This window comes from Alexandromys fortis, unplaced genomic scaffold (assembly GCF_014885135.2).
Source record: "Alexandromys fortis isolate MF-2015 unplaced genomic scaffold, M_Fortis_MF-2015_v1.1 scaffold_23, whole genome shotgun sequence".
Classification (NCBI taxonomy): domain Eukaryota; kingdom Metazoa; phylum Chordata; class Mammalia; order Rodentia; family Cricetidae; genus Alexandromys; species Alexandromys fortis.
Window position 1 is genome coordinate 13,187,627 of NW_026067907.1, and position 26,754 is coordinate 13,214,380.

At 48.6% G+C, this 26,754-nt stretch overlaps 1 protein-coding gene across 1 annotated transcript; it reads right to left on the reverse strand.

Annotated features, from left to right (window-relative positions):
• On the reverse strand, positions 1 to 26,754 carry Thbs2 (thrombospondin 2). Its single transcript, XM_050136013.1, has 22 exons — positions 26,549 to 26,754; positions 24,043 to 24,191; positions 22,391 to 22,947; positions 21,434 to 21,518; positions 19,325 to 19,521; positions 17,510 to 17,650; positions 16,708 to 16,804; positions 15,044 to 15,214; positions 14,606 to 14,782; positions 13,650 to 13,823; positions 13,252 to 13,379; positions 13,023 to 13,175; positions 12,022 to 12,240; positions 10,150 to 10,257; positions 9,186 to 9,345; positions 7,002 to 7,120; positions 6,113 to 6,347; positions 4,243 to 4,470; positions 3,537 to 3,808; positions 2,906 to 3,003; positions 1,479 to 1,618; positions 1 to 424 (listed from the first exon to the last, which is right to left on the reverse strand). Exons 2-22 carry the CDS (start codon positions 24,092 to 24,094, stop codon positions 417 to 419), a joined length of 3,519 nt encoding a protein of 1,172 aa, XP_049991970.1. The 5' UTR covers positions 24,095 to 24,191; positions 26,549 to 26,754; the 3' UTR covers positions 1 to 416.

Here is a 26,754-nt window from a genome sequence, read left to right on the forward strand (position 1 = left end):
GTAGGTGAGCAATAGTTTTCATGCTTAATTTATGAGAATGACTTATACACAATATTCCCTTCAACTCCATATACACATAAATACTGCAAGTAATTACATTTTACATGTAAACGTCATTCTGTTTAAACAGACAAGAAAAGACAATGTAACAACACACTAAGTTTCCACTCCGTGGTGAATCTCATTTCTTGTCAAACTGTTTTCCAGCAGCGGGCCAGATGCTCATCTTGCAGTTCCCTTGATGTTTGTCATGTGAAGGCACTTGGACTTGGTGCTGATGCAGGAGGTGAAGATCCACTCAGTTAAGGTCAAGAAACAGGAAATGCCAAAAGAGAGAAAAGCTGCAAGTACCAAGATGGACCGACGTGTCTCGTAAACAGTGTTTGTAGCACATTGATGGAATGCAGCCTTTCTCTCTAGACATCTGGAAGAGAAGGAGCAATGGGATTAGGAAGGAATGACCAGGGGTATTTTATTATGTTCCTTTATTTGTTCATCTTATACCTGTAGCCCAAGTTGTCCTAGAACTTGCTATGTGACTCAGACTGGCCTCAAATGAAGCAATCCTCCTGCCTCAGGCTCCCATGCATCTGTTTTACTGATAACCTCAACTATCATTGTATTAATTTTAAGAAGGTATACGTAAAGTTGATGGGTAGGACAGACTGGTGGCTGTGTAGATGAATGAGCAGATGGGAAATGAGTGGATGGATGGGATGATAGAAAGATGGATGCATGTTTGGAAAGGTGAAATAGATGTTTTGAAGGATGGGGACATAGATGGATAGATTAAAGAGTAAATACATGAAAAAAGAAATATCTTCAATGGAATCTTATCATAAGAAAAGGAACTTTGGTGGAAGGAGAGGGAATATGGTCTTGTCTCTACTTCTCTTTTATTTGTGTATTATTTTCAAGGTGTGAGCACTGAGAAATATTCCTGAACTTTCCTGATCTGCTCTGTAGGCCTGTCAGTACACTAGACTGGAGTCAAGTTTGCTTTCAGGCTTATCTTTTGGTTCAGATAAATACATTTCTAGCAGTATAACTAAAAAGTAGACCCCTTCCTTCCCTCACTTCTTCCTTCTATCTCTCTTCCCCTCCTCCATTCTCCTTTTCCTTCTTCCTTTCCTTCTTGAAATTTTCAGTAAAGTTAATATTCTAAAATGCCCCTAGAAACTCAGAGAGTATGGAATCAGGAAGCTACAGGATCAGCATAGTGACAGATGATCTGTGAACTATCAGAAAGTATTTGTCTTACCAAAGACCTTCAGATTCAATATAAGACAAAAAAAAACCCAAACAAACAGAGAGACAGAGCAGGGGGATGTAAGTTGCCTAAACAACATCTTTGCTACAAGGGCAGAAACTGTAAGTCATCATTCATTTCCATGGAATGAAGCCTCTGCAGACAGAAAAGTGGATGTCAGTCCCACCCCAGTCCTGTGGGACCATCCCCGATGAGAACCTGCACTCACCTCTGCATTCATACTTGAGGTCCGAGAAGTAGACCATTTCTTGGGAGAAGACAAACAGGCCGAGCCTTCCACCAGCATAGGTTTTATCATAGATTGGTCCTGAATCAGCCATGACCTGCTTTCCTTCATGCACCAAGACTCTAAGGTAAGAAAGTGAAGGATAAAAGAGAACTTGAACTTGGCAGCACATTCTCTGGAGAGGCTAGTGGTTGGTTCTGGATGGCAGCTGTTGATCAAGAGGAGTTTGGTCTCCCTGCTTGGTGCTAAAGATGAAAGCATGACCTTGTGTATGCTGACCAAGAGTTCTCTGCTCTACCACTGACTGAGCTGACCCAGACCAACCCAGAGGATTCGTAGCCCCACACTCTCCTCAGGGTTTCAGCAACTGGGCTGGGCTTACTTTCCTTGTGGGAACACCGAGTCCTATCAGGAAGCAGGAGCTGAAGAGACCATTTCTTCTCACATGCAAAGCTGTTGTACCCTTTGTGTGTGTGAGAGAAAGGGGGGGGGAGGGAGAGAGAGAGAGAGAGAGAGAGAGAGAGAGAGAGAGAGAGAGAGAGAGAGACTAATCACCCAGGTTTGCATTAGGTTGCCTTTAAGAGCCAAGGCAGTGTGCAGAGTGAGTGAAGGCTGTTTTCTGATTGCCTGTAGGAGATGGGTGCCTGTTTCTCTTCCTTAGAGACAGGAAGATGGTGGCTGCCTGTTTCTCTTCCTTAGAGACAGGCCTTCTCCTTGGCTTTCATTTTCCTGAAGATCCCTAATCTCATCTTTGTCCCATTGTAAGAGCTGTCTGAAAGTAGTGACAAGACTCTATCTTCCTAGCCCAGAATGTGAAGTGATGTCACAGAATTCCCTAATGGAGCACATGGCAATGGGATCCCCTTTGCAGGGACATCACACCCTGCACACAAGTTTACACCGCACCTGCTCAGACCCTTAAGTATCTGCAAACACCAGACAGCCAACAGGGCTCTGGCTCATTGGCAGAACATTTGCTTATCATGTACAAAGTCCTGGATTTCATCTAGATGGATGTGGAGTGGGCTTCACACCACCCAACAAGTATCTTAAGACACAGATTTCTTTCAAGATTTTAAAGTAACTGATGTGTAGTAAGAATGCAAGATAGATGAGAAAAGACATTTAAAACTGAGGAATCCGGAGAGGAATTTAAAGTTCTTTATGGCACAGTTACCTATTTATAATCTCCAGAGGGAAGGAAGACAAAGAAGGTAGATTATCCATCCAATGGGAAAGCAATCTGTCTATCCAATGGGAAGCAGACTATTCATCCATTGTAAAAAGCCATCTAGCCATCCAATGGAAAAAGCAGACTGGTTATTTACAGGAAAGGAAGATTAGCTCATCCAATGGGAAGAAAGTCCTGAGGGACCGACCACTGAACAGAAATGTACAACTGCCCTTACCTCATGTAGCCTGTCTTAGGCCTGTGAATCAGGTGCCACCTGTAGGCAGTGTAGTCTTTCCAGCCAATGTTTTTGGGGTCGTGCCATAGTGTGCGCACCTGTAGAACAGCATCGTTGTTGAAGGATGAGATACATGCCTCTCTACCATTCTTCTCTACCCCCAAATTGGACTGCGAAAGCAATACCCTACTTGCTGCACTACCTCTCTTGTATTCTGTTTTATACACTATATCTTCAAACACTGTGTATCATCTACCCTACTGTGCACACCTATGGGGCACTACAACACGTTCCTAAATCCACTGCCTAGTGTGCTGAAGATGCACTGAGAGCATGAACCCCCGGCCCAGACAGGCATGGATCTGAATTCAGAGCTTCTCTTCTTGGGTGTGACACTGTGAACAGAACACTCACACTTTCGGGTCCTGTCTCTAAAAAGAATGAACATGTGTTCAGTCTTGTCAGCTTTGTTGACAAAAAGACTGGGTACTCTGTGTTTAATAAAGAGGGCATTCAATGTCAACTATTAAAATGATTTCTACTTGATTAAAAATGAACCAAGAACATCATTTAAAATTAAAGAGAGCCAAGGGTCTATACGGAAGAGGTCATCAACTGCCCAGTCCTTCACCTGGCCTTCTGTGTTTCCTGTGTGCCACAGGGCATTCCTCAGATGTTCACCGGTGCCGGTCGTGGAGTTCACCACTTTGAGGGACACACCAGAGTAGCCGTAAGCGCGACTGGGCTTGTCTTCCCAGTAGGTCTGGGTGACCTGTTTCCACATCACCACGTAGAAGCGGCTGCTTGACTGATAGCCGAAGACGAAGCCAGCGTAGTCATCATCCCGGTCAGTGTTGACATAGAATGTGCCACTGAAGTCCACAGACCCAAACTCATCAAAACCTGGATACGGAGGAAATAGGCATGGTTTGGAGGCCCAGGGAAAAGCACTTCAGGGACCCCTCAGAGGCCCATGTCACAGAAACGAGGGTCTAAAGATCTTAAATTGGCTCTGCCCCATGCTCGTCACTGAGAGATTAGCAAAAGCTACAGGACTTGTGACCCAACCAATAGCCTGCTGGGCTCCAGAACACAGGCTCCACTGTGTCGTGTACCATTTCAGAGAGTCCATAATATGAACTAGCTTATTGAACACCAACTCCATAGACCTGAGGAGCAAACCTGCTCTTTCCCAGAACCCCTTCCCAGGTTTTTAAGGGAGGCTGTTCTACATACCAAGACAGGGTAAGACTACCAGGAAAATTATCCTGAATCCTGTCCACATGGCCTCACTTGGCAACTCAACAGCATCACCTCACTCGGGATCTCAGGCTCACCTACAGCAATGCCAGGGTCCGAGTTTGCCGTCTGCACCAGCTCTTTGCCTTGGTGACGAATCACCCAGTTGGGATCAATTTGAGTGGTTCCCTTGGGATCCAGAGGGACCATCTGGAAGTTCCTGAAGTCTGTCTCAGTGATAGCATTGTTCTCAGGGCACACGTCATCAATATCTGGGACGTTGTCATTGTCAAAGTCATCTTTACAAATATCACCTCGGCCATCGCCTGTGGATAAGAAAGAAACAGACACGGGGGCAAAGGTGAGTGCTTTGCACTTGTTTCTCATAAGCAGAGACCTCTGGGTCCCTAAGGTCTGTGGCTGAGCATCCTGCAGGTATCTATGGATTGAGAACCAACTGCCTCATTAAGCACTGAATTTGTAAAGCAAATAATCCCAGAGGTGCTTTTTTAAAACATCATCACAGCAAACCCTGAAGCCAACGATAGCACAGCAAGACCCTCGTAAGAGCTCTGCCCCCTCTCACTCAGAGGAGGCTGTTTGTCTCTCGCTGTCGTTCTTAATAACTGGAGCCATTTTAATTTATTTGGCATTTAAAATAGATCCTTTGCAGCACAAATGACTTTCCCTGGGGAGATTGGGCCCAGAGAGGTTGGTCTGCAAAGGTGGATAGGTCATGTGTGTGACCTCACAGCTGCCCCACCGTTGGCCACAGTGAGATGCCCACAGGCAAAGGCAGTGGGGTAAACAGGCATGCTGCTGTGACCTCTTATTTCAAAAGGAAGAAAAGAAACCGTATTTGGTATCAAGATTGATATCTTAATTCCCCCATTCTTCAAACTAGTTTCCAGTTCTGTATCTACTGCCACATCCTCCCCTGTCATGTGACACACATAATTAGGTGTACAGGCATTTCCCTTTCTTGAGACAGGGAGGGAGGGCCTCTGTAGGGCTTACCTCAAGGATGACTTTGAACTTCTGGTCCTCCTACTTCTACCTCCTGAGTTATAGGTACTCACCCATATGCTTTGTATATATAGTACTGAGTTTCATGTATGTTAGGCAAGTTCTCTATCAATTAAGCTGCATCCCTAGTCTCAGTGATGGTGTCTTAAAAGTATTAAAAATGTCAGCCTAAGTATGTCAACCTCTCCTCCTTCCCAATCCCCTTCCTGATGAGCCCAGATCCCACCCATCCACCCCTGCTTGCACTGGTGTCTGTATCAAGCTGGAAACTTTCTGCTGAAAGCTGTTTCCCATGCAGGGAGGATCCTGGAGCTGCCCTTGGGCTTTGGCCAGGCCTTTCTCACGTGCTTCTGAGTCAGATTGGCTCAACACCCCAGGGCTCCTGGTCTCCATTTGTTCAGGATAAGTGTCTTCCAAATAGAGCTTGGATCATTCTGGCCATTGGGAGGGAGTTCATGGCCAGCCAACCAGCAAGCAGAGCTGTGTGCTTTGTTATTTAGGATTGTAGTGACTTCCTCCAGAACTTGCACAGTTACAGACCAGCGGTTTACACAAGAACTTCCACTTCAACTTGCCCTATTTTAGTTACTAGATTCAAAATAATAAATCCCCCCATTCTGTCATGGGCTGCATATGGCAAATCTTATTTCTTTCTAAGTGACTCCCAAAGGTTTCCAGAAGTACAGAATTATTGAGAGGGTTCCTCATCATGGCACGTACAAGCACACTTCTCCTCTGTCATTGGTAGAATATTAAACACACAAGAAGAAGCTGAAACTGCCAAGTATACTGGGCAGAAAACCAGCCATCCCTGTGGCCAGCATGCTAAGACAGCCATCCTTCTGACTTTTAAAGTGGCTTTGTAAACAGAGAAGCAGGTCTACCTCTGTAGGACTGCTCACACAGTTTGCAACACACGTATGAGCTGAGGACGGCACCTACCATCTGAGTCTTCCTGGTCTGGGTTGAAGACAAGCCTGCAGTTGTCCCTGTCATCTGGAATACCATCGTTGTCATCATCAGGGTCGCAAGCATCACCCTTGCCATCATTGTCATGGTCAGCCTGGTTGGAGTTGGAGATGTATGGGCAGTTGTCCTGGTTGTTCTGGTGGCCATCATCATCGATGTCCTCATTGTTGTCACACTGATCTCCAACAAGGTCATTGTCCATATCCGTCTGTAGGGCAGAGCAGGAAGTGAACACCAAGAATATCCCTGAGGAAGTCATTGAAGGCTAGGTGCCAGATCAGAGACCCACCCCATTGGGTTATAGGACAGTACTGGGGACAGGGTGCAAAAATGGGGTGTTTTGGCTCACTTACACAGAACAGAGCCTGAAATCCCAGACCCTTGGGTTCAGATTCTCCTTCCTGTGCCCCATCATATCAGGGACTTATAGTTAACTGCCATGCAACTGCCACTGGTATCATTTCCCCCAGCATTTGTTGCTGTACGCTCTGCAGACCGTATTTCTAGGTCACATTCTCCTTGTCCCTTCCAACAGCCAGCCTGGAAATGTAGCTGGTTCTGAGTTTGCCTCAGAGTAACCATGGAGACAAATATCCCCCCAGACAGTGACGGGAAGCCACTTGGCCTGTAGCCACCTAGATACAACATGCTTAGGTGTGGGCTCGGTAAGAGGTTCCAGCTGAGATTATAGAAAACTCTATGCTGTCATCTTGGCGGAGCAGATGAGAACCACACAGAAACATCTTTCTGAAACTGTTTGAGGATATGGCACACCCTGCCCTGAGATGCCAGTCGACCTCAAAGACTAATCTCAAGGCAGCAGCTGAGGCTCACAGAGCCCCGTTTAGAGATATTCCATCACCTGATCTGGGTTGTGCATCAGGGGGCAGTTGTCACAATGGTCGCCCACGCCATCCCCGTCCGTGTCTCTCTGGTCAGTGTTGTAGACGTAGGGGCAGTTGTCTCTCTCATTGAAAACATCTGTGGACAGAAGAGAAAAGTAGTTACACCCTGAGTCTAGAGAAGACACATCATTTTCCCATCATAAGATACAGACAAATTTTCACTGAGAAAAAATGGCAAAAATGTAAAGATTATTAGATTCAGGGAAGAGTACATGATAGAGTTTCCATTAAAATTCAACTTCCCAGTGAAATGATGTCTCAAACACAAACACACACACACACACACACACACACATACAAATTCTCTTAGCCTAAAATATAGCTAGTGTTGGAATTCTCTGGGGTGATGTTGTTCAACCAGAGAAGGGTGAGTGTGGCTTGTCTCTGCGCTTGCTGCCTTGGCCACCCCACTTAGAGCTCAGAATGTCTGTGCTAATGGCAGGCTCTGGGTGATGCCTTCTCATCCACACACAGCAGGAGAGAAGCGGTGGTGGAGATAGAGTGGCCAGAGTCTTAGAAATCTGGAAATAGATAATACAGTCCACCAATACTGGAGAAACAATAATAATCTTTAAAAGATACGGTGGCAAAGTGAAGGGTCATAACTAGCAAATCAGAAAGAAGGGACCCTGGGCACTGGCCTTGCCTCACAAGCAAGGGGAGGACATCTGGGGAGGGACTGAAGGCAAACGAACAGGGTCTAAGAACCTGAGACTCCAGTCAGCGTAACAGATGCATTAACCAACATCAAGACAGAAGGAGGAACCTGCTGACTGCACTGAGCTCTGAGAAGGCGGAGTGGCTCAGACTGTCCTGAGGGTGAGGCTGGATGTAGAAGCTCACTGGAAAGTTCTACAAGAACTCAAGCTTTAAGATGGCTCCAAATAAGAGGGTAGAGTGAGTCAAAGTGGATGAAGAAACTCGAGGCTGGGAAAGGATGAGGAGGGGGAGACTCAGAAAGCACACGGAGAAGCTGAGCCGAACAGTGCTCCGAGTGTCTCCTGCCTCTACAGCGACACTGTGAGATTGGAGTGTAGATTCCCGGGGCCATACAGCAGTTCCCTGGGCTCTTTCATGGGGGCCACGGAGTCTCAGAGTAAAATGTCAGCCCACAGTGATGCCAGAGCTCTTGGGGGACATACATATCACCCTACCTGTCTAGGGAGCCAGATTCTGTACTCAGACCTAACCAATAAATACCACTAAAAGGGGATGGAAGTGAGACAACAGCTCTCCTCAGACCTTTCTCAGAGCAGGGTGAGGCTTAAGTGCAGGTCTTATATGTTTTAGATGGAGCATTCACTGTAGAAGATTCGGGGAAAAGAGTATGGAGAAGCAGTTGTGGAGCTGGCATCAAGGAAAGAGGATGTGGGAAACTGTGGTTTTCTGAGAATGGGCCTGAGGCTTGTGGGAGAAGGCAAGCTATTTAAGAAATCAATTTTATACAGTAGCGATAAGTTGAGCTCTTGCAACAAGTTCAGAATTGTGAGTGCAGTCGTCCTGGTGTACATAGAGGGCTGTTATCAGGACCTACAAAGATGTCAAAATCCAGATGTCCAAACCCATTATACAGAATGGTGTGATGTTTGCAAGCAATCTAGGTACAACCTTTCGTTTAAGGATAAGATAAAGATCTAGCAGGTAGTAAGAAGCCTGGGTGGGTAAAAGTGCTTGCAAGACAAGCCTGACAACCCAAGTTCAATCCTCAGAACTCAACATCAAAACAAAACAGACAAAAATCAGATGCAGCTGAGCATCAGTGAACATTGTAATCCCAGCACCTCAAGGGCAAGATGAGCAGAAGACACAGAAACATCACCTAACTGTTCCCAGAGGAGCTTATCTGGAGTTGAGTGAAACAGAAACCAGACAGATCCTGTCTCAAGGAGGTGGAAAGAGAGAACCAACCCGTGAAAGTTGTTTTCTGACTCCCACAGGCACAGGGCAGCACCCTCCCCCTCCATATACCCTCGGACGCACATAAATAAACTTTACGTCTGTACACGCTCATTAGATGTGATCTCTTTGTCAACGATCCATGGTTAGCTGATTTGTGGCTGTGAACCTGCGTACACAAGGTGCTGACTCACTTATGACCACGGAACCTTATCTGAGTCACTAAGATAAGCAGAGCTACTGACCGTCCCCGTCAATGTCCACAGAGCAGGCGTCCCCTTCGCCGTTGTTGTCGGTGTCGATCTGTGCTGGGTTGTGCACATAGGGACAATTGTCACAGCGGTCTCCAACCTCATCCTTGTCGTAGTCCAGTTGACGGGGATTAAAGAGGAGCTGGCAATTATCCTAAAAACACCAGAAAAAGACATCAGGAAGAGCACAGGACATATACCAGATGACCATAAGTCAGTTCAGTACTTAGGGGACAAGCAACAAGGAAGCAAAGGAAGCCAGCCAGTTAGCCCTCCCTCCGTGGGTACCTTTTCAACATCATGTGACTTTGCGGTTACATACGCAGCTGGCCTGCCCATAAGTGTTAAGCTCTCCTATTGCAAAGGGGTCATTTCATCTGTTTTCACAGGGAAGTCAGATGGACGGGATAGTGAGTGACTGGACGGATGAATGGGTGAGACATGGAGAGCCCTGGATTTCCTCACAGAGAACCCATCCTCAGGGAGCTGCGGGAGTCACATGTTAAACCTTCTGCTTGTAACACTCATTGCTTGCCTCAAGCACAGCTCAGCAGAAGGAAAGGAAGCTAATAAGGTCTTTGATGCAATTAAGGAAAGTGACGTCACTGAGTTTTACAGCAGGGAGCCCCGCACTAGCCAATCAGCATTTGCGGAGACAACTTTCTCTATTGGTAGCCTCTGAGAACTATTCACAAATACGTGTCAGTAGGCCAGCCTTGGGGGCACTGTTGGTGCAGGGTCCTGGTCTCTTCCAACAGCTGAGTGAGAGCAGCTGAGTGTCTGTCTGAGAGCAGCTGAGTGTCTGAGAGCAGCTGAGTGTCTGAGAGCAGCTGAGTGTCTGTCTGAGAGCAGCTGAGTGTCTGAGAGCAGCTGAGTGTCTGAGAGCAGCTGAGTGTCTGAGAGCAGCTGAGTGTCTATCTGAGAGCAGCTGAGTATCTGAGAGCAGCACCCGTCCTACCTTCTCATCGCTCACGCCGTCATTGTCATCGTCCTCATCACAAGCATCTCCGATCCCATCCTTATCAAAATCCTCCTGCCCAGAATTTGGCAGTTTGGGGCAGTTGTCCTGTAATTCGGAGAGGAATAATCACCATGAAAGCATTCCAAAGTGGCTTTCTTTCCAAAACAGGGAAAACAAAGCAAGACTCATGAAGCCAAGGATATAAATATCTGATACAAGTCCTCAGATAAACGCAGGACGGGGGCCAGAGCCAGCTGGCCTGGACGTGTGCTGTTCTTTAAAGTCCTACCCTGGGAATTATGTGGCTTCTGCACACGAACAGACAAAAGGAGCCCTGTTCTGAGCCCAGGACCTCCAGGAAGGGATCAGACACCTGGGAGAAGAGAGGAGGGTGAAGGGTGCCTGCCCAGGGGAGGCAGAATAGCAAATGCTTGGAGTCCAGTTCCTTCCCACAGCCGTAGCCAATGAACCAGGTGCCTCAGTGTCTATGCATGCTCGGCCCTCAGTGGCCGGCAGGCCTCAAAGGAAGAAGCCTCCTCGTACATGGTGCAAGCTTTGCAATTCCTGCATTGAACAGACACTTAGAAGAAGGCAAGGCAAACTCCATTCCAGCTTGCCACAGTTGATGAACGTGTGACAGCTGTGTCCACTGTTATGTTACCTGAACCTGAGCCAAGGACCCAACTGAGGGACTAAGGGAGAGTGGTGCAGGGAAGTGCAGTGTTGGCTTCAACCACATCGTGCCTTTGTGTGTGTGTGTGTGTGTGTGTATGTACATACATAGTATGTGTATGCATGTGTGTTTGTATATGTGTGTACATGCATTATGTGTGTCTGTGTCTGTGACAGGTCCTCTATGAAATGATTTTATTGCTGCTTAAGATTCTGAAAATGTTTTACAAACAAACCACCATGGTACCACAGACTGGAGGAAACACACTGTGTGTTCTGAGATTCATTTCAGTGTGTGTGTGTGTGTGTGTGTATAAATCACTGCCTTGTTTCTGTGACAGTCTTGCTTTGTTAGCCAATTCTTTCCATCTTCACTCAGTGGTTATAAAGGAAGAAATTCCTGCACTATGACTTTGTCACTTTAAACATAAAAGGAGAGTTTATGCATATAATTAAGTTTTTAAATGACTCTTCAATGAGAAGCCTTGCATCACCTACACTTGTGAAGTTACAGAGGCCCAACCTGTACTAACCTCTCATGTGCTTGATCAAACTCTGACTCCCCAAACAGGCCTATACCCTGGCACGTGTGTGTCTTTGTAAAGAAAGACATTTGATGGGACCTTGCCAAGTGATCCCAAGCAGGATAATTTGTTGGGGTCATTTCAGCCTCACACTCTGGGGATAGGCATGGACTCATCCTGTCCACTCACTGCTGATGGGCCTAGGAATCAGCAACGAGCACCATGAGTGTGTGCTGCTTCCCCTAACCATCCCTGGAATGAAAAGAAAATGAAGGGAGAGATCTCTGTGTTCAGTGTTTGAGGTGGACCCCTGTGCACTCCATACATCAGACCCAAGCTCTCTTCATGCCTGCAGTTGTAGGAACACATGTAGGGCTAACACGGCCCAGTCTCAGAGCAGGAGGTTCATGTGGAGTAGTAGTTTCTCACTGTTTAGATCATTGCTTCCAGATTGGCCCAGTCTTTCCTGGCAGTGACTCGCTGAAGAGAGACTGAGGGCAGACCTTTACACTGGCTGAAGAGGACTGAGGGGCAGACCCTTCACTGATGAAGAGGATGTGGAGCAGACCCTACACCATTGAAGAGGCACTAAGGCATGGAGTCCTGGCACCGACTTAAGGGGGGACTAAAGCACACAGTCCTAGCTCTGGGCCTGAGATGATGTGAGTCTCACCTTGATGCAATGGTAGGTGGCATTGGTGGCACACACCAGGTTGTTGTTGGGCCAGCCATCCAGGTCTGAGTCCTCCCCACAGATGAGCCCGTCGCCGGCATAGCCAGTCTGGCACTCACATTTGTACATGGGGTCACTGAAGTGGCCCAAGTAGATACACTCTGCATGCTTGTGGCAGTTGTGAGTCTTGTCCTTGCACGGGTTTTCTGGCTCACATACCTGCAAAGCAGAGAGTAGTAAGAGCTACAAAGAGGGCGCATGAGGAAAGAAGGTGACGATGGGTACCCCTGAGAATGGCAAGAGACTCATTGTGAGAGGACATGGAGGGTAGGGCATCATGCTGGGTCTTAAAGTACTGATTTGGATCTCTCAGGGAGAAGACTTGAGTATTTTATAGTGGTTATCTGAGCCAGATAAATATCATTCCTGAGCTTACCATGTGATACTGCTCGTCATGGCTTTGCTAAGAATCTGTATCAGTGTAGTGGCTTCAGGAAGTGAAGTCCCTTTGGAGGTGTATAGTTGTCAGGATCCTGCCACTTCAGCATGTCAATGCTGAGGTTCTCTCTCTCTCTCTCTCTCTCTCTCTCTCTCTCTCTCTCTCTCTCTCTCTCTCTCTGGCTTCTACCAGGTGATGACAGAACAGACACCTGAACTAGATGCCTGGTCTTCAGTCTGGGATTTCCAGTCTTCAAAATTTGTGATACACTGTGTCTTTCCTTTATCCCTACCCTACCTTGGGCATTCTGTTATAGCATCCCATAGGTGACCAAGGTGTCACTGCTGCCCAGAAGTTCATAGGCCCTTTGCATAGAGACATGTACTCCACATGTCAGTAGGAGAGGCCCCGGATGAACAGAGAGGCTTTCATAAGATAAACTCTGTCTCTGTCCGTCTCTCAGCAATGTTGCCCCTTCTCTTCCCTATCCCATCTCCACTTGCCTAGACTTGTCTGACTTTTTCAAGCCTTTAGAAACACAGGCAAGGCCAGCAGCACTTACTTGTTTCTCTGTCCGTGCAGCCTCCAGGCCAACCCCGAAGGGCTGGCTCCCCTTGTAGCGTGGGGGACAAGGCAGACAGTGGAAGCCAGGGTCGGTATTGACACAGCGGGAAGCTTTGTTGGTTGAGAAGCAGATATCTGTGACCACAGCACACTGTGAAGACAAGCAGAAGTCAGCCTTTCTCATTATCTCCACAGGATACCCTGCCGCCCAAGGTGAAGGTACCAACCTCATCCAGGTCCTCACAGTGGGTGCCATTGCCCAGGAAGCCCACTGGGCAGGAACCACAGGACCAGGACCCATCAGGGAAGCTGTTGCACTTGGCTCCAGGAAAACATGGGTTGGATAAGCATCCATCTGCATGGAGAATGGGGAACAGGGATATGACCAGATACCACACACATTTATACATGTAGGCACACACACATACATAAACATAAAAGTATATATGCCCAGTTACCCATCAGTGGGGCAGCTCCTTTCACACACACACACACACACACACACACACACACACAAGTATGTATGTCCTGTTATCCATCAGTGGGGCAGCTCCTTTCACACACACACACGCACACGCACACACACACGCACACACGCAGACAAGCCCTATGCCCTATGACTCACCAATGGGGCAGCTTCTCTTATTGCACATTTGATGTTCCTTCACATCCCCCACACAGTCCTTCCCACCGTACTGGGGTTCTGGGCTGTTGCAAACACGTGTCCGTTCACGGATCCCTCCAGCACAGGTGACTGTGCAGGCCGACCAAGGGGACCAGGGGCTCCAACGCCCATCAACTGTAGAGAGAACCATGAGAGGGGCATGGAGGGCTGGATGTGTTACATGCACTGGCAAGAGCAGAGGGAAGATGAAGTTGATATCCTGGCTATTCCAACATAGTTGAAGAAACCAGTGTATGAGTGAAAAGGGAGGGGCTGGCCACAGTCAGGATTGATATACAATTGCTGATCGATTGTTTTGCCTCTGAAAGAAAATCCTTCTAATCTTTCACAGCCAGAAGCCTGAATTTCCTTATAGAGCCAGGCCTCCAGGGTAGGAAATACTTTGTGGGACGGATTCTTATTGCACTGGGCAGAAAGGCAGTGAAGATCTGGGTGGAAAACATGTTGTGTGGAAGTAAACCTCCCGCATCCACACACTGCAGAAGCCCAGCCTCCCTGGGGGGTCCTGGTATCCTAAGCTGTGAATTCCCTAAGCTGGACCTTGCTGTGATCCAGACAGCCCTGTCCTGAGACCTGTCCTGCTGATGTCCTGCTCCAGGTCCAGGTTGACAGTGCTGGCTTATTTTTCTGCAGATGACAATCCATGCTCACCTGATTGACCTATGCCTGGTACAGAGACATCAGGCTAACTAGGGGGTCAGGGTGGGGATCCAACGACCCAGTGATGGGCTCTGTCCTCAGAGCAGGAGCAGCCACACCCCCACTGCTCAGACTCTGCTGGCTTTTGGTTTAGTGACCAGATTCAGCCTGAGCGGACCTTGTAGCCAGCAGCCGTCACAGCGTCCTGTCTCGCTCAGGCAGGCAGGACATCACCCCTCCCCATATCACCCACTCACTTGGACACGGTGCACCCTGGCAGGCCTTGGTCTCCCGGCCACTGCCCTTGCAGTTCTTGCCACCCATCTGGGGCACTGGAGAGTTGCAGAGACGTATGCGGGTGACATTGCCAACACCACAAGTCACGGAGCACGAAGACCAGGGTGACCAGTGACTCCAGCCACCATTCTGCCGGACTGACATCAGAAGCACAAAGAGATCATTGTCCCAGGCTCTGACCTGGGGCCAGGCGATCCCCAAATCTGTCCTCCCAGCTAGTTTGTTTCCACGAAAGAGGGCAGGCCAAAGAGCACCACCGTCACCCAGAAGAAAGCGTCTCTCGTGGTAAAACCCTTCCCTTAGGCCATGGCCTCCAGACATCAGCAAACAGCTGTTGCTGGCACACCCACATGGAGAGCCATCCACCCTACCCTGGAGCACGGCAGGGGCACACTCACTTCTTGTGTCGCATTTGCCCAGGCTGCATGCCCTCGTCTGAATGGAGGGGCCCAGGCAGGTGTTGCTGGTGACATCACAAGACCGGCCTCTCTGCTGGGTCCCAGAGCCACAGGTGACAGAACACTCCGTCCACTCTGCCCACGGAGACCAGCCCTCATCATTTTCTGAAGCTAAGGGAGAAAGCACACATGTCCCTGAGGATGGGTTCTCCCTCTTCACACACTGTGGGGAAGTCAAGCACTACAGCCTTGTGGGGCTGCTTTGGATACTTTGTAACAGGAAGGGGCTCATCCAGAAGAAAATTCTATGGGCAAAGACCCACCACCTGGGAAAAGGGTTTGAGTTCCTTCAGAAGGCAGAGTCCAGCACAGGGACCAGAACACGGAGTGAGTGTTAAGGAGAGAGTGGTCTAGGTGTATTTAGGGAAGTTGGTCCACAGAGCCGAGGAGACGGCTCCCACAGAGAATGTCTACAGGGAGCGTTTTCAAAGCCTCCAAGAGGTCATTTCTACATAGCTTTGCTGGCTCATATAAGGTAACGGAATGTCAACCATTGGTTGAGATTACAGCTTGCATAATTTATTTTTAAACACTTGAAAGAAAATTCAATAAAAAAGATAATTTTCTTGAAGAAAATTTTCACAGGCACATGGTGTGGTGGGGCCTGAGTTAAAGGTAAAGTATACAGTAGGTCTCTTAGCAGGGTTCTCTTAGCAGGGGTCTTTTAGAAGTCCCTCTGGGTGAGGAAGGAAGGAAAGAGCAGCAGCAAGGTCGACACTGAGCACAGGCAGCCAGAGCACCCAGTCTGTCTGTTGTGCTCTGGCCCTCACTGACACAGGGGAAGCAGCCTCAGGCGCCCAGTACTGTGGCTGTAGCATTGCTGTGTTGAGCAAGTAGCTGGGATTCTAGACACACACCAGAATGGAAGACCAGGATAAAACCCAAGCAGAGGAATCCAGAACACTCGGGGATGATGCCTGGGTCTGAAGGACAGGGAAGCCACAGGTGAGCATCACCCAGGGGCCAGATCCAGAGAACAGGCACAGGGATCCACAGACCATAGGGGCTTCTGAGTGAGCCGTGGAGCTGAGTCTAGCAAGGACAGCGCAGGCTCTTCTAGGGTACATCGGAGTCTCCAGGACTCCATGATACCAGCCCTGCTCTGTCTCTACAGTGTCAGACTTCACAGAACTGGCTCCGCCATAGTCCAGTTCTGTGTAACTTGGACCATATCTCTGTAACTTGAGTGCACCATTGAGTAACCGTCTCTGGGTTCTGTGTTTATTTACTGTACCGTGGGTTTCACAGCAACTGCCCAATCTTCACTCAGCCCAGATAAAGCTGCGGCTTCTGATCACAGCGGCTACTGACACAGGGCCTTGTTCTTGGCCTGGGCATGGGACTTTGGTCCCTGCAGGATCGCTAGGGGCCTCCTTGTCTGGGACAGGCCAGAATGGGACAGCTGCAGACATTTAATTTCTAGAGTTCTCAACGGCTTCCTGGCCACTGGCTAGTGGTTAAAGGAGGGCCTCAGCCACGCCTCTTCTCTTTCCCCACCGCCTGCCTCTAGGAACACGAACCTCACTCTCCTCCGCTCAAACCATAAAACAAATAAACAGATGCAACCGCTAGGACTCGCAACGAGCTCGCCACCGGAGACTTACAGTGGGAACAGGACGGGCAGCACTCGCCTTCCACGAAAGATGGGTTGGCGCAAGTCGCCGGCAAGCAAGTGATTTGGTGGCACACTGTTTTAAATTTCTGAAAGAACAGAAAAATATTTGGGAAACAATTATGTAATGTAACAGACATTGTCACGGGATCTGGATGAGGAAAAATCAGCAAGAAAAATAGGGGTTTTTCTGTCTATAAATCCTACTTCAGATATAGGGCTTGAGCAGACCCAAGGGGACTCTGAGCACTGACACTGTGTCCTCCCGCCATGAGCAGAGAGATGACGGCATCAGTGTTTGAGCCCTCTGGGTGGGAAAGAAGAAGAATGAGTGACTATTCCCAGATCCCCCGACATCTGAGGTCAACACACGGACAGGGATTAATGAGAAGAAACTAGAACATTTGTATTTTCTCAATCATGACCGGGCTTCCCGGATCTCTCTGTGAGCGCTGGGGCCCTGTCAGAGATGAATGTGGTCAAGCAACGCTAGCGAGGCGCTGATACAGCTGGATTCTCATTGTTTCTCGTCATGCGGCAACGCTGGACACCCCACCCCACCCTCAGGCTTGTGCTTTCTTTATGCACAGCAAAATGAGGTCAATTTAAGTTAAATTTGTGTTCGCTCCCGTGTCTAAGGCTCTCATGGTGAGCCTTCCATGTATCTAAACATTTTCTGTACATGTGTGCGAGCAAGTCATTGGCAGCCCTTAGGATCCGCATGTGTCAATTTGAACTTGCCCGCCCTGTGCAGGGCGTTTCTGCCTCCAGAAGAACCAATCTTCCAAGCTCACCTTGCATGTGCACGTGGTACAGCTGTCTACCACCCAGGTTTCGTTTTCTGCAAAGACTCGGCCCTCCTGCACGCAAGCTGACAAGTTCCTGGTCTTCATGGGGCCTCCAATGAGCTCCAAGAGGAACTGGTTGTCATTGGACTGGAAACAGAGGTGAGAGTTAGGATAAGAATTCAACGTCCTCTTCCATCGAGCTTAGGTCAAGCCTTGAAACCTCCAGGTGTAGCTGGAACTTTGCCCTGGGATACTAGGGTCAGGTAAAGGCGGATGGGACTGCAATCCACATGAACTTCTGCTACAAAGACCGTATCACAGAACTCAGCTACACACACGTCTATCAGCTCAGCCCCGCCGCCTTTTCCCTGCTCACAGCTAATACCCAACACACAGACATACAGAAGCGCTGCCTGCTCAACCCCTCAAAAACCACCATTGTGCACAGTGGGCAGAGCTCAGGGAAGGAGAAAGAGGCCAGTTTATGAATTCACTCATCTTCCTTTCGTTCAGCAGATAGGATGAGAAAGATGTGCAATGAGCTGATGGAAAGGGAGAAGACGGCCACAAGACCGGCCACCTGGACGTTATACCAGGGAAAGGGGGAAGAAGACGGCCACAAGACCGGCCACCTGGACGTTATACCAGGGAAAGGGGGAAGAAGACAGCCACAAGACCGGCCACCTGGACGTTATACCAGGGAAAGGGGGAGGGGTAAAGTGAAAAAACAGACGAATCTGCACAAAATGCCACTAAACGTGTATGTATTTGCTTTGGCCACCTCAGAACTCTGTAGGTTCACCCAAGGTGCAATGTCTGAACTTGGAAGTCAGATGGGTGTCACGAACCCTCTACAGCAAATACAGAAGCACACCACCTCTGTGGCTTCTGTGTACAGCTTCAGGGCTCACACGTTTCCTTGACCTCTGATTTCACATTCAGTAACATTGGACCTGGACTACATTACAGTTGTAGGGAAGCTGCCAGACCCTGTGCTCAGCCCCTGTCTCTTCTGAGCTCTGTAGCCAGGTCTTCTGTCAAGTCAGCCAGGACCATCACTGTGCACTGAGTACTTCCTGGCACAGTAATGATTTAAGGGATACCACCCAGGGACCCTGACTAAGAAGCAGACAGAAACAGGAGAAGCTTCTGACCAATAGACAGCCCCACAAGGCACTCTGCACAGGCCTTGTCATGGGACTTTCTCCCTGAGCCATAGTGGAGGCTTGCAGGAAGTGTGTGTGTGACGTTCTCCCTGCCCTCTCTGCTTCTCGTGATATTACGGGTGTCAGGGAGCTGCAGCCAGGAGAGACTACAGCTCTCACCTCCCTCTCTAAAGCCACAGGATGCCCGCTCTGGCGTGTGCAATTCTGTCCCCTGCTTCCACCCACTTTGGGACACACATGTTTGGCCTTAAATACAATAAGGCTGAGACATTCCTCAAGCCTGCAGACTCTTCCTCTCAAAACTGCCCTTCTCATAAAATATCTTCCTCTGCACGGATGTCTTTTATTCTCTGGGAGATGTATTTCCCAGAAACATAGCTTTATTGTGAGGAACTTGTGTCCCCTGACTGTGTTGTTATTTGCAATGTTTCTTGCATCTCAGGTTTTCTTCCCACCAACTTTGTGGTAGACCAGGTCCTGAAGGGCCTGACCTGAATGGCCTCTTAATACGGTTTTCTAATCATAGATTCTTCGAAACAGTGAAGAATTAGTCCTCAGAGGCTGACTGGATGGCTGCTGGGAGGGCTTCCCTGACAGGCTACCATCTGTTCCCCCCACCCTCATTTGCCAGCTCTGCCATCTCCCTTATGCTCACCACTGTCTCCAGGTTCTTGCTCAACTGGTTCACCATGACATGCAATCCAGACAGCTCGTTCATCATGTTGCTCAGCTCCTCACAGGAGTGTGCGCACACTTCCTGTGTCTTCTCCACACCCTGGACCACCAGTTCTGTGGTGATGTGGGGACTCAGGTGGAGTGTCTCTGTGTACTCATTGATGGTGTTGACTTCAGCTACGGGGGAGAAAGCACGGTCAGCAGAGCACAGGCTGTAAGATGGCAGACTGACCACTGTCCACTGGCACCCATTGATGTGGTCAGACTGTCCACTGTCCACTGGCACCCATTTTGTGCTCAGACTGACCGCTGTACACTGGCACCCACTGATGTGGTCAGACTGACCATTGTACACTGGCACCCACTCATGTGGTCAGTGAAGCACCGCTCCTGAGGTGTCACCTCTGCAGCTATAAACCAGCACCCTTGAAACTCTATGCTTTCTTGGAGTGGCCACTTGCTAGACTGTATCCATCAACACAAGGACATTGGGTGGCAACTACGAAGTGGAACAGGTTCCTAGGCCTGTAAGATTCCCCAGTGGGGCAGCGGTCCAGGAACAGAGAAGAGCAAAGCAGAGCAATGGGAGACAAGTAATTTGTAGTGCAGGGTCATGCATCGCACACCTCAGTAAAACTGAGTTGAGGGACAGAGCCTTGTCCTCATCCTTAACCCCAAGTGGGTTCCTCCAACACATAGTCCATATGCTTACCCCTTCACTTCACCCTTCCTATGTCCCATTTCAACCTGCGAACCCATTCTTGGGGCTTCCTTTCAGAATAAAAGCATACAGAAATATACACCTCTAGGAAAAACTGTTTTCTTTCCACACAGTATCTTCTGCTGCCCAGTGGCTCCTCGGAGTGTGGGTAGGCTCTCACAGCCCTGGCCCAATCACAGGGAGTCTGCTTGGACCATGCATTCACAGACTCCTTTAATTTTCAAGTTGCTTTGAGACAAGTCCCAAAACAGAGTCATCCTCAGTGCATCCAGAGCCAAGGGCTCCAGAGAGGAGAGAGCCCGAGAGAAAAGAAGGAAGGGATGACAGGCATTCACTCACAGCTGAGTGTTTATTACTTGGGCTCAAAACCTTGTTGCAATCCTCATGGCTGCTGGAAACCTCTTATATCTAGTGTGCTACTAACCATAAAAAGTCATGCTAAAATAAGTACTTGTATAACTAAGTAGACAGGGACACTCTTAAATAGATTTTTGAGTAGATTTTTTTCAGCATTTATTTTCATTTATGTTTTTAAAATCTTTAGTTCATTTAAGATATTTACTTTTCATATCTCGGAATTAATCAAAATAAGCCAATTTGTGCTTTTGCACACCCCTGCCTCTGCCCTGGATGGGTTTCAGCGGATGATAGACGGATGTTTGAGCCAGTCTGTTCCTGTCAGATCTACACCAGTGTCTGCAGCTGTAAAGTCTGAATGACTCAGCCTCGAAACAGACATTCTTATCTTCACAAACATCAAAGAAGTCACACTCTGAGACCAGGCTCATGAGTTTGCTTTCCCAGTGACTGCAATAGTCAAGTGTGACATGACCAGGGGAGGAGAATGGCGGTCTCTGCCAGACCCAGGCTCTGAGGGGAGAACTCGCAGTGGGTTCTGAGATATGGATAAAAGTACGTGAATCCAGTGAGTCCATTCTCACTCCCCATCTTCAGAGAACAGATGTAGACTTCTGTGTAAGTCTATTTTATTAAGAAGGGCTCAGAACTTCTGGAAAGGCCTAAGTGTTTGCTTTTCATAGTTCTACGTATTGCTGGCTTGTAACTCAGAGTGTAAAATAATCCTGTTGAAGGAACCTACAGGTTAGAATGTGTTCAGAAGCCATAAGAGGGGTGAATGGTCTTGATCATGGACTGGACTACCTTCCTAGAACCCCCCAAAAATGGATTGTTATTCTTGAAATCTATTCAGAATTAATCCTTAACAGTTGTCATTTTTCAAGGGCTGAGAAGTCTAAGCTGGCCAGCGCACTTGCCCACTTGACCCGAATTCCCTTCAGGACACTCACACATGGCCCAGAAGCAACCCACCAGGAAAGAAAAGAAACTCCTAGGTGAGAGCTCACCCACCTCCCTGGCTTTGTTGACAGCCTTTCTTTCTTAGAATGTCTTCTACAGAATCTGCAAACACGAGATGGACATTCTGCAGCAGGCCCTGGGGAGAAACAGAGGAACAGAACTTCAGCTAAACCATGAGCTTGATGGAAGCTTATGACACCTTACAAACACAGAACAGAAGATTCCAAAAGCACCAAGTCACCTCTGCTTTATCCACTAGGCCAGAAGTCTTTTTATATCAGTGACCCTATTCCTGCTACTTTGAAAATGCTACTACACACACACACACACACACACACCCCACATCACATCACATGCATACATGCATGCATGCTGTGCACAAAGGTTTAGGATAAAAACATTTCTAACTAGGAGAAAATTAACCCTAGAGAAGAATGAGGGAGGCCTAGGGATAGGCAAATTTTGTCCCCTATATGTTCCCACAGACGTGCCGGGCTATTTCTGCACATGGACCTGGAATGCTGTGTCCTTGTTTGCAATTCAAGTCTCAGAAACACCTACTTGTTCAGAAAAAGTGGCCTTTGGGTCACACCAGGAGAAGGGAGTTAATGTAACATGAATGGGCCAGTCAGATAGCTATAGCAGCACCTCACAGAGCGTGCACATCTAGGTCAAATAACTAAGCTTTGACACACATTCCTTTCTACAGATAAGTGCAGGCCTGCAAGAGCGCACTGCTCAAATGTCCCTTAATCTGCGGTGAGAGAGGAACGGGTACACCCATCAGAAGATACAGCATAGGCACTGTACATCTGAGCATGTGTGATATGTGTGAATGTGTATGCAGTATTGCCGGTGTGCAGAGTGCACACACGTGTGCGGCAGGAAGTGTTACGTGTTTCTCCAAGGCAAGATTACACCTTTCCAACACAAAGCCTACACTGAGTTGCCCCACGCCGTGAGCTCTCCTCACAGCTCTGTCATATGGCTGCCGTGCCGCACACGCACCCTGAAGTGACTCTCTCGGGATGCACCTTTGGCCACATACATCCTGCTTCTGTCAGCTTCCAGCTGCTCGTAGAACGGTTCCTCCAGGGTGACGCTGTCAATCAAATCGCAGCCCACATACAGGCTATAGGTGTCACTGGCCACCTGCACGGTCACGTTCCTCCACTGGGAGTCAGCCAAGCCCACATCCTCCAGGGAGTTGGTGTGTTGGATGCCTTCGACCCAGTAATTGAGGTCCAAGGTGTCCCCTGGGCCATTGGACACAATCTCAAACTGCCTCTGGGAGGTGCCGGGGCCTTCCAATACCAGGAGTGTGCCCCGGGACTTGCGGTCCTGCTTCAGTTGGGCTGTGAGGAAGAAACCCTCCTTTGTCCTTGCAAGCATGACAATCCTGCTGAGATCATCTGTCCTCACTGGGGGAATGTAGTCAAAGCGTACAAAACGGTAAGCGGGTACCCCAGGGTCGGGCCCTCGAAACTGTTTGGCGCCGATGGTTTTCCGGTTAATGTTGCTGATGCTGAACAGGTCAAACGAAGTGTCTTCGCCCTGGTCACCGGCTGCCGAAGAAAACCACAGAGGCACAGTTACAAGCTGAAAGGAGGCTTTCCAGGATGTGGGCTGGAGAACCATAAGCTCACAGGGGCTTCTCCCCATGACAAGATGCAGAGCTTATGTGTGCATTGCCATCTCCCCCCACCCCTGGCTGAGCCAGAGGAGGCTACCCGCAGTGCTGTGGTACGGCTTTGTCAAGGGCTACAGTGTAGAAAGTGTTCTGTGTCTTCCCAGAACCCACAACATGGCTTCTTTCATAAATGTCAGCACTGTGACATCTGCCCAAATCTCCCTCCAGACCAGGCCTCTGAATTCCACCCCCATCCCTGTTGTTTTTTGTCCCAGATTTAAGCTGAGCACAGCCATCCCCTCCTTTGTGTGGCTGGGGAAGAAAGAAGTTTTAAAAGTAGACCTTTGGCTTTTGGTTGTGGGATTTAAGGGTCTACTATGTCCTATCTTGCATTCTTGGAATGGCATTCTGCCTTAAACAGATGATGTAGACCTCTTTTCACTTCTGTAGAAATACCTTCAATGAATAATAGCTAGTGTGCACTGTGGGCTAGGATCTGAGACAGCAATGGACCGCGTGACTCTCAGTGAGGGGTCTGAACTCACTGTCCAGCTGCCAATGAGAAAAGTCACCAGATCTTAGGAAAATTAGAACAGGCTCAATAATTCAAATGGATACGCTGACGAGAAAGTTAAAACAAAACATAGCTTCTCATCAGGTGCCCAGAAACTGAAAAGAAAATAAACCACTGCTTATAGAGGCACAAATATTATCATTTTAAATAAAAATGTTAGCAGCAACACAATTAAAATAATTAGAACTGGTGACTATTGCCACTAAAAATGGCAGCCCAAGTTTTATAAATGATAATAATGCATAAAGACCCAGCTATGTGAAGCAAGTACCTCACTTTCCAAAAGACAATCTCTCCATGCTATACAGACTCAAAAGTCAGAGCATTTTTTTATTGACAAACATAGAAAGAAAACTTCACATGCAAGATGCGGACTCCAAGACTCTTGCTGGTCTCAGCTGGTCAGTGCAGCTAAGCCACACTGCAAACAGAGACAAGGGTTATGTCCCTTCTCACCATAAGCTCTTGGCCCCAAGCCCAGAGCCAGCAGGGCCAGTGCCCAGAGCATCCTGTCTCCACCCGTGACACTCAGAAGAGAAGCAGTCTCGCCGGTGATGAGCGCACAGCTGCAGCCTGAGTGTCACTGGGAAATCTGCACACGTGACCTTTGAGGGGAAAAAAAAAACAGTTTTCACACAAAAATCAGAAGCAAATGTATCCGTGGGAAGCAAAACTTTAGACAAGAAGCTTCCTTTCCAACTAGGTTCTTCTAGCTGCTGTTAGCACTCATCCCCTACTTCCCCCTGACATCGCGGTGAGGGGGTGCTGAGCACTCGTGCTGAGCGGTCACCATAACAACTTAGGGTTCCCTGCCCTCTGGAGGAGTAAATGGGGGCTGCACCAGAGCATTGCTCCCCCTGAGGAACTCAGGTCCTGTAGGGTGAAGACTCTGGACAGGCATTCTACGTCAATGTCCGGGAAAAACCCGTTATGCTGCCTTGATTAAACACAACCGATACTAACTGCCATCCGAAGTTACGAATAAACTCAGTGCATTTTCTTAGGACAAGCAGAAAGTTTTACTTTGGAGGGTTTTACCCCAATGTGCTTGTCTCTTGCAGGCCTGTTTTTCCATTCTCGGGGATTCTGAGTTGGCTCACTGGACTCTGGATTGGAGGAAGTCAGGAGGCCTGGCTTGAAGCCCAGCCCCACTGCTCCTGCTCTGTTAACTCCTTATGGGCTTCCCTGTGCCCGGGTCTCAGCTACCCACCCAAGAGGAAAGAGTATGGGGTGATGGTCCTGGCTCTGTTCCCTGTCTACCCTGCTCTGAGGAAACGGAACCATACACTGAGTTCCTCATCTGTTAGGTGGCTAAAACGGCCTAGTTTCTCATTGATAAAAACACCTAAGCAGTCCCCTCTCCAGAACACTTTGGAAGGCTGGAAGCAGTGAAAGTCTCCTCTCCAGAGGAAGGTGATGCGGCAGGATCCTCAGCCTTTGAGAGTGTGGTCCTGATGCCCACAGCACTGCCCAGTGTTCATCTACTGAGCTCTAGATCATGGTGCAGGAGGCAGCTGAGCACACCATCCCAACCTGAGCCCTTAACATCAGCTTGCCCATCCAGACAATCCTCCTATCCTCTGACTTGGTGCCCTTGTCTGTGGCTCGATAAATTCACTCTTAAATTATTTATCTAGGGTGTTGGAGAGAGACCCTATGCAAATGAATATCCAGTGAGTTCTTTAAGACACAGCAAACACGCCCTCAGTGGGTCTATAGCTTGGGGGGCTCTTAACACTGTGTCCCGAGGCAGTCTTTTTCTGGAAATTGAAGAGCAAGGTAGACCCTGTTAGACACTTAGAACAGAACCGAGACCTCGGAGAAAGTCGAGAATCTCAACTGAGTCCCTCTCTGAAGGCTGCAGCCTGGCCTACCCTTGAATCCCTAATCAGGTGTGTGCCCCAGGACACCTGATTCTGTCCCCAAATTTCACCTTATCCCAAAGACAGCTGCAGGATGCCAGCTCTGCAAAGGAGAACTCCGTCTCAGAATGACGGTTGGTCTGCTTCCATGCATGCACAAGCGAGTCCCTTAAACTGTGCTTTGGTAAAATCCACCGCAATCAGGAGTGCCACAGAAAGCCAGCATAAGCTCCCATCTCATCTTGCTGCCTTCCTCAAGTCAAAATGGGACAAAGGAGTGGAGAGTGTCTAGAACTGGAGCAAGCATCCTGGCAGCCAACGCAACTGCATCCCAGCTCCATGGCACTAGGCGCCCCCTGAGCCGGAGCCTCTTCCCCGACCACAAGTCCACACTGCAGTGGGTAGACTTTCATAAAGGCTTTCTGCAGTGGGGTATCATTACAAACTTACATGGGTTTCACCCAAGTTTACCTCTCAGGAGCAATCAAAGTGCCTTTGCTGGGTCATCTCTATGCCCCTCAACACTTATTGCTCTGCCTGCTTCCCTCCTTCCTCCCTCCTCACCAGACGACCCTCCTCCAGTTGCCTTACAGCCTACCAGCAAGTTACCCAAGCAGCAACCCAAACGCAGTTCCCTTCAGAGCCCCCAGCCTACCCCACTGTACATTATAAAGACAGCTACACTTTGTTCGGCTGCTAATAATGTTTAGAGTTAGGATCGCTATAATCCGCTGATTATTTTCACATTTTCAAGGGATCTTTCGACATTCCTTTCTCTGCTCCTCCTCCACAACAAACTTCAGTGTAGAAACCTCTTATTTTGAAGTAGAATATGTCAGGGCTTTCCCCAGCATCCTAGGAATAAAGCCAGCCAGACCCTCATATCCCTGGGATCCTGCTGTGGGAGACCCTGGGGCCAAGACAGCAGCAGCGCCTGTTCCTGGCTGGTCTCTAACTGTGCAGGGCAAACCTAGGGTGAGAAAACCACGCTGCTAAGCGTGGGAGGACATAGCTGCACTTTTCCCCTCCAGCCTCCTGGAAACCACAAGCCTGTTCTGAAAAATCGCAACCCAATGAAATTCTTAGAAATAAAAAGGTACCTTGTGTGTTTGAAAATGAATGATGACCGATGTCAGTGTTCTAAGTCTGTCTTGAGGAGTGACCTGGCCAGGGAGGCTGCAGACAGCAAAGGCTTTCGCTGCCTCCAGGCGGTGACTGGCTCCTTTATACGCCCTTTCTCCAAGAGGCCTGTCAATCAGACACACGCGGAGGCACGTTTAATTCATTCTTTCGAAGGAGTGTCATA

Bases quoted from the DNA above. Each gene is read 5' to 3' on its own strand.
- Thbs2 (XM_050136013.1), bottom strand. From the start codon at position 24,094: ATGCTCTGGGCACTGGCCCTGCTGGCTCTGGGCTTGGGGCCAAGAGCT. The intron at 14,783-15,043 runs GTGAGTGTGCCC...TTCTGATGTCAG, and splicing joins GGGCAAATGCGACACAAGAA to TCCGGCAGAATGGTGGCTGG. The intron at 13,380-13,649 runs GTGAGTCATAGG...TTCTCCATGCAG, and splicing joins TAAGAGAAGCTGCCCCATTG to ATGGATGCTTATCCAACCCA.